This window comes from Protobothrops mucrosquamatus, unplaced genomic scaffold (genome assembly GCF_001527695.2).
Source record: "Protobothrops mucrosquamatus isolate PMUCROS unplaced genomic scaffold, P.Mucros_1.0 scaffold914, whole genome shotgun sequence".
In the NCBI taxonomy this organism is placed as follows: domain Eukaryota; kingdom Metazoa; phylum Chordata; class Lepidosauria; order Squamata; family Viperidae; genus Protobothrops; species Protobothrops mucrosquamatus.
In genome coordinates, this window is record NW_015387165.1 from 1 (window position 1) to 7,203 (window position 7,203).

The following is a 7,203-nucleotide window of genomic DNA, read 5'->3' on the forward strand; positions in this document are numbered from 1 at the left end:
GTAGGACTTCGTTGTGACAGTGGTGTTCTCCTTCATGTGGCTTGTGGGTTCTTCTGCTTGGGCTAAAGGACTATCTGATGTAAAGGTTGCCACTGACCCAGATGAAGTACTCTTACTGATGTCAGCTTGCAAACAACAATCCAATAAGTGCTTGCCTGTTTACAGCCCTGTTATGTCAAGTCTTAACACTTCAGTTGTGAGTATTCCTTTTATTTTGTAAAAAGAAAAGGGGGGGGTCTGAAATAAAATGTTTGGTGTCCTACAGAATCACTCAGCATTTGTCTTTTCTTCCTCTTCAGTTGGAATCCACCGTGAGTTTCTTATTTAACCTAATTCATTGGTTCTTCAAAGGATAATAAGATAATAATGGCATAAGCAGCTTTAAATAGACATAGTGTAAGCAAGTAGGACCGTTTTAAAAGATAATAATTGAACATTCTGGTTGTATTTAACAATCAAAGTGTATTTATCCTAGTAGTATGAATATGAAATAGATTTCTCCAGATATTATACAGAATCTGAGTCCCGTGGGGAGAAGGGCGGCATAGAAGTTAGTGAAATAAATAAATAAATAAATAAATAAATCTGGAGGAAAAAAGGCCTTTTAATCATCTAAGGCTGTTAATAGCTAACACTTATTATGGCACTGCAAAAAATTACTTTAGGAAAAAATAAATGATTGCCTCTAGTAACAATATCGCAAAGCCACAGATCCAACATCAAAGAACAAAACTCTTCTTTCAATTAAATGAAAGTTGTAAGCAATTTTCAGTTGATTATTGTTCGTTTATATTTCCTACTTCTACTATGTGAGTGACAGACTAATATTTGTTTAAACCACATCTTTGGAAGGTTTTCTGGACAAAAGTACCTTGAATTAATAAGTTGTCTTTGGAATTTTTTAAAAAGAAAAATCTCAATTATGTGAATAATCAAAAGAGAGAGAAAAAAAAAACTAAATGAAATTTAATGTCTTGCTCTGCTTTTTGTGTAGGTCTTTGGATTCTTGAACTTTGTTCTCTGGGCAGGAAATATCTGGTTTGTTTTTAAGGAGACTGGTTGGCATTCTTCAGGTTCAAGATATCCTCAAGATACCCTCGAGAAACAGTCCGGCAGCTATAATCAAGGTGGCTACAATCAAGATAGCTATGGGTCGAGTGGTGGGTATAACCAACAGGAAGACAATTTTGGGCAACAAACTAATTATGGCCAAGTTGATGAATTTGGCCAGCAACAACAGAGCTTTAACCAGAGTGGCCCAACTTCATTTACTAATCAAATGTAGCAACCGCAGAGCCCTTAATGTTGATCATATGTAGAAAGCTCAAACATGGTGATGATAGACAGCACATATTTGAGTGTTTGTAGATTCATGTGATGAAGAGTTTCAACTAATCCAAGGTCTATGAATATGAACTGCTGGAGATGGGTTGTGGCTCTTGTTTGTTTGTGAATGATGAAGTTCCCCCCCCCCAGTGGATGATGATGATGATGATGATGATGATGATGATGATGATGATGATGCATTCATCACAGTGGTGAAATGAAGTAACTAATTGTTATACGTATGGTAGAAATACCCTTACAGTAGCTTTGTACATGTATGGTAAGAATGTTTTGTACCCTTCAGTCTGTAGGTTAAAATATGCATAATATAATTAAATTAACATTAGCTTTTCTTCTGCATTTTGATGAGGCAAAATAAGTTTCCTATGATTTCTGAAGATTACTCTATATAGTTTTAGATTAGATTAGATAACCTTTATTGTCATTTTTTCCTGTGGGCACAATGGCACACATTAAAAATTAAATTTAGTTGCTTCCTCTCAAGGTGTACACATACATATATAGCACAAAGCATGCATTATATCTCCTATATTTTCTCCTTTGCTATCTGACTGCTAGTTTATACAATTCAATATTTTTTACTGATTAAAGTATTTATCTGATATTCTTCTTTATTAGAATGTTAGTAATGTATCTAAGTGCATGAAACCACATACTTTTCACAACAGAATATTATGACTGTGAACATGGAATTTTTCTCTATTTATATTTAATTGTTTTGCTAATATAACATTTTAGATAATGTATATATAACTAATTAATTTATTCTGTAGAGTTGGATCAATTACCCAAAATCTGAAATGTGTATCTAACAAAAATAGTTTTCCTTGAAAGGAAATTTTGAAGTATATAACAGTTCAATTGTTTTCTGCATATTAAGTTCAGTATTTGTTCCTAGAGCCATATTTATGTTGAAGTTATGTGATTCAATGGATATGATATATGGACCAAGTAACTGTGTTTACATCTTTACAAGGGTATTTATTTATTTAATTAGGATAACAGAGGTGCAGATATTGACACAACTACACTCTACAGCTATTGCAAAACATTACAAAAAGGTTTGTCCTATCTTGTCATCACTTGAGAAAAGTTTTTCTTTCTCAACTTCTATTCAGATCAGACATTCTGCTGACTGTTGAAATTGGTGCTACCTTTAAATAAAAAAGTGTCAAAAGTAGGATTTTAACAATGAAAAAGACACAGCCATCTCTTAACAGGGAGCATGATTAACTTAGAGATCCAGTTGCTCTCCAACTACATGTAATAATTTCAAGGGAAAATGTTCTTTTCAACAATTGAATGAGAGAGATCAAAATCAATGGGAAGAGAACAGAATCAAACTTTTGCTAAATTTTACTAAGCTTTATCTTCTCTTTATTCCAGCTACAGACAGATCCCAGGTACATAGTGTGAACTTCCCACTGTTAAAAATATATCTGTCATAAGGCAGACTGAACTTTGCCTTGATTGTTTTGAGATAGGTCCTTGACTGTTTTTGAAGGAAACTATCTTACAAATTGAACAAAACATTTGTTAGCTAACCAGTCTAGATGTCATTTGTATATAAAGTGAAAGCAAACCCCCTCCTTTCTAGCACTGGTGATTTTACCTAACTGGCTAATGAAACATCTGCATGAAAACAATCAAGTTCAGATAACATTAAGGACCCCACAGTCTAGTTGTGTATCTCTGTTGAGTGATTGTGCATCTATTGTAAGGAATAGGGGGAGGGTAAGAACTGGATCTCTACCTTGCCATACATTTATCAGACTGAACAGCTTATAGCTGGAGTGAGAAACAATTAAGAACTGCCAATTTTGCATACACGCTGGAGTCTGTACACAAACAAGGCTCATTTTTTTCTTATTCTATTTGCAGCCTAAAGGAGAACATACCATAAAACCGGAACATCTGCATTTCTAAACAAAAGTGTTTCTGCCTATAATATCATTGTATGAGCTGTAAATGTTCAAAGCATCATTTAGCATAAAGCAGCATAGTCAGTTGTATGATTGTTGTAACCAATGTACGGCTGCTTCGTGAATAAGTTAATATTGTGGTATAATTATTTGATCTCAATAAATAAAGTGTATTGCATACAAAACTTGTCTGAAGGTTATGGTGCTGTTACAAAAGTCTAAACTAAAGCAACATTCAAGTCCATACTCACAGAATGACAGTGAATAAGATGATAAGATAAGATAAGATAAGATAAGATAAGATAAGATAAGATAAGATGATAACCTTTATTGTCATTTTTTTACTGTGGGCACAACGGCACACATCAAGAATTAAATTTAGTTGCCCGCTTTCAAAGTGAAACACATACATGACACACACCTAAACATACTATGTACAACATTTGTTGTTTCAGTCAGCAGATAAAATAGGACCTCAAAATTGGCAAGCACATTTTGTTAAAAAAATTAGGCCTTGCTAAAACTTAGGGTTAAACCAGTGTCTTCTGTTGGATCCACTTAGACAAGATGGGAGATTCAGACAGACTGAAGTATAATAACATTGCAGGAAAAACAAGAAGAGAAACCATTTGATAATGAGTGGGCTGAAAAACTAGATGACAAAGGACATTGTTTTATATAAAGTATTTGACATTCATTGGTTGGGTATTATTACAGTTATTTCTAAAAGTTTTATTTCTAGGAGGAGATGTATGCATGTATGTATTTCCCTTTATTATTTTTACAAATAGCTCAAGCTGGTGAACATATCCAATATACTTTCCTCCTCCTATTTTTCCCACAACAACAATCCGCTGATGTGTTTTGGGCTGACAGAGTGACTGATCCAAAATCACCCAACTGGCTTTCATGCCTAAGCGGGACTAGAACTCACAGTCTCCCAGTTTGTAGCATGGTGCTTTAAACACCAGATCAAACTGGGTCTCTTATAACTTGTTATTTTCCAGATGCTTTTGATAATAATAGCCATAATCTCTTCTGGTTAGGTTTATGGAGTTGTAGTCTAAAATATCTGAATGGCCCAGGTTGCTGTTTTCTGTTGTAAAAAATAGCATATTATTGGAGGGAGAAGGAAAGCATATATTTTCATTCATTTAGGGCAGGGGTGTGAAACTTGCAACGTCACGTGACGTGTTGCGATGTATCATGACTTTTTTGCCATTGCCGGCAATGGAGGGGGCGCGGTTTCGCTATGATGCATCCGGCCCGTGGGTCGGCAGTTTGACACCCCTGATTTAGGGCATTAGAAGGACATGGGAAAGCCTTTCAGGATCAGACCAATGGGGTCAATGTGATCACTATCTGAGTATACATAGAACAGGTGTGTCAAACTGCCGGCCCATGGGCCGGATGCATCATAGCGAAACCGCGCCCATCCCATTGTCCGCAATGGCAAAAAAAGTCATGATATGTCGCGACACGTCACGTGACGTTGCGAGTTTCACACCCCTGACACAGAATCACATTGGTGCATGGAGAGTCGGCCTGGACAAGTGATTCTGATCTCAGCCCAAGTTTGAAAACTGTCCTCAGAACCTCACTGAGTGACTTTGAACCAGTCATTATCGGTGCAGTCCCAGGGTGTTTTTTGATTTCAATTTTTTTTATTTTTCACCATACACCATACACCAAAAACTACATAAACATAAATCTTTTTTTCTAACAGAACAGTGCTTTACATGTTAAATATTCTTTACATCTTATTTACATTTTATATACATCAATAATTATGTCTTTTTCTTTCTCTGTTCTAGCCAATTATAACATTTATTCCAAATTTCATAAAATTCTGACGTCTCCTTGTCTTTTAATTCTAGCGTAAGTTTGTTCATTTCTGCGCATTCCAAAATTTTATACATAATCATATCATTTGTGGGAATATTTTCACTCTTCCAACATTGCGCATATGCTATACGAGCTGCAGTCAATATGTGTATAATGATGTGTTGGAGTTGTTTTTCCATCTTTAAATTTATTATGCCCAAAAGAAATATTTCTGGTTTGAAATCCATTTATATCTCAGTTATCTCCTGTATCCAATCTCTTATCTGTTCCCAATAATTTTTTACTTTGGGGCACAGCCACCACATGTGATAAAATGTTCCTTCTTTAATTTTATATTTCCAACACTTCGGGTCTATGTTTTTATACATTTTGGCCAATCTCGCCGGTGTTAAATGCCATCTGTAAATCATTTTATATTTGGGGTGTTTTTTGTGAGGATCACATGAAAGGGAGCCACTCTGGAAGAAAAGCAGCTTGTATGTCTATGAATAAATAAAGCTAAACCTGTCCAACTCTCACAATCAAGGCACAACAGTTGTATCAAAGAGATATAAAATTCCTATTCTCAAACATCCCTTAATACATTCTGGCTCACATTTACCTTAAAAATATGTTCAAAATCTATATAATCTCATCTATGGGATTGCTCAGCCCAACCTGTCTCACAGGTGTGTAGTGTGGGGATAAAAATAAAAGGCAACCCCTACGTAAACTGCATTCAGTTTCTGGAGAAAAAGTGAATTATAGATCAAACGAACAAGCCTGAGAATGAATTTCCTGAAGAGAAATGAAATACTCAGTGCCCTCCCATATCTATGCTGTTGTCTGGCCAAGAAGCTGAACAAAGGAATGAAAATAGCTCAACAAAATAGGTTTTTTTGTGTGTGTTTTTAAAAAAAGCTGTAGTCTAAGATCTTTTGAAATTTTTGATATAGACATTAAGACCGTTCATTATTGTTTAAGGCAAAAGGGAGCTCCAATTCTTTGCTCCATCCATTCTTTAAAAGTTACATGTCAAAGTGATATATTTATTGCAAGCACTTATAAACACTAAGGGTAGGCTTTTTAGTCTCATAGGTTTTAGTGACCACTTATACAAATTAGATGTTTCTGAAGCATCTGTTCCAAATCAAAATGTCACCAGATGCTGTAATTGTAAATACAGCCAGTGGGTGGCAAAGGAAAAATTATATTTATCTTTTAAGATAAAAACTTATGAAAACTCATCTTTATCATCCCATTAACCTTCCATACAACAGTTTTTTAAAAATCAATGTTAAGGTCTGGCTTTATCCAGAGTGTCCAATTTTGAATCAATATAATTGTAATTGCAGAAATGTCTACTATCCTTTAAACTCCAGACATTCCATTTAACTATAGGTGTAATGCAGGACCATATTTAAGACATGGCAAGGCTCTAGGCCAGTATATCTCAACCTTAGCAATTTTAAGCTGCGTGGACTTCAATTCCCAGGATTCCCCAGCCAGCATGCCTAAAGTTGCCAAGATTGAAAAACACCGCTCTGAGCTATGGGAAGCAGTAAAGGCTCTATTTGGCAAGCACCAAAGATTACAGTGTAATAATAGAATTTGGCAAGAACAGACCTATGACGGCTTGGGAAAGGGCCAAAGAGAAGGTGTGAATCCATTAGGGTTGGATCAAGCTAAATTAGCCTTAAGACAAAGAGTTTTAGATATAGAAGGTGAATCAGGAATTGCTGCCCTCCTCTAATGATCTTTTTGGATGTATTCTGGGAGAAGAAAGAACTGCAGCCACGGCAATGATCAGATAAGGGACATCTCAGCCCACAGAAGAAGCGCGGATAGGAAAAAGCATCTCAGAAGGATCCCTCCTTAGTTCCCTGGAAAGTAAAGGCAAGAGTGGAAGTAGGGAGAGATGTACTTTCAGACTTGCAAGATTGTGTTATTACAACCTTACAAGGAAGGTCATGTTAGCACTCATGGTATTGATGTCTTGTCTGGACTGGCTTAAAGAACTGACACCTCCCATGAAATAGACTTATAAATAAGTTTTAGCTCTCAAACCAACTTCCTACCTGCACTAAATGTTGACTCCTAAATTCAGGAG

At 35.7% G+C, this 7,203-nt stretch overlaps 1 protein-coding gene across 1 annotated transcript; it reads left to right on the plus strand.

Moving 5' to 3' along the window:
* Positions 1-10: 10 nt before the first annotated feature.
* On the plus strand, positions 11-1,285 carry SYNPR (synaptoporin; the record flags this gene model as incomplete). Its single annotated transcript, XM_015819399.1, has 2 exons — positions 11-196; positions 995-1,285. Coding segments are annotated over 2 exons (477 nt in total), but the record flags the coding sequence as incomplete, so codon positions are not given.
* Positions 1,286-7,203: the final 5,918 nt, after the last annotated feature.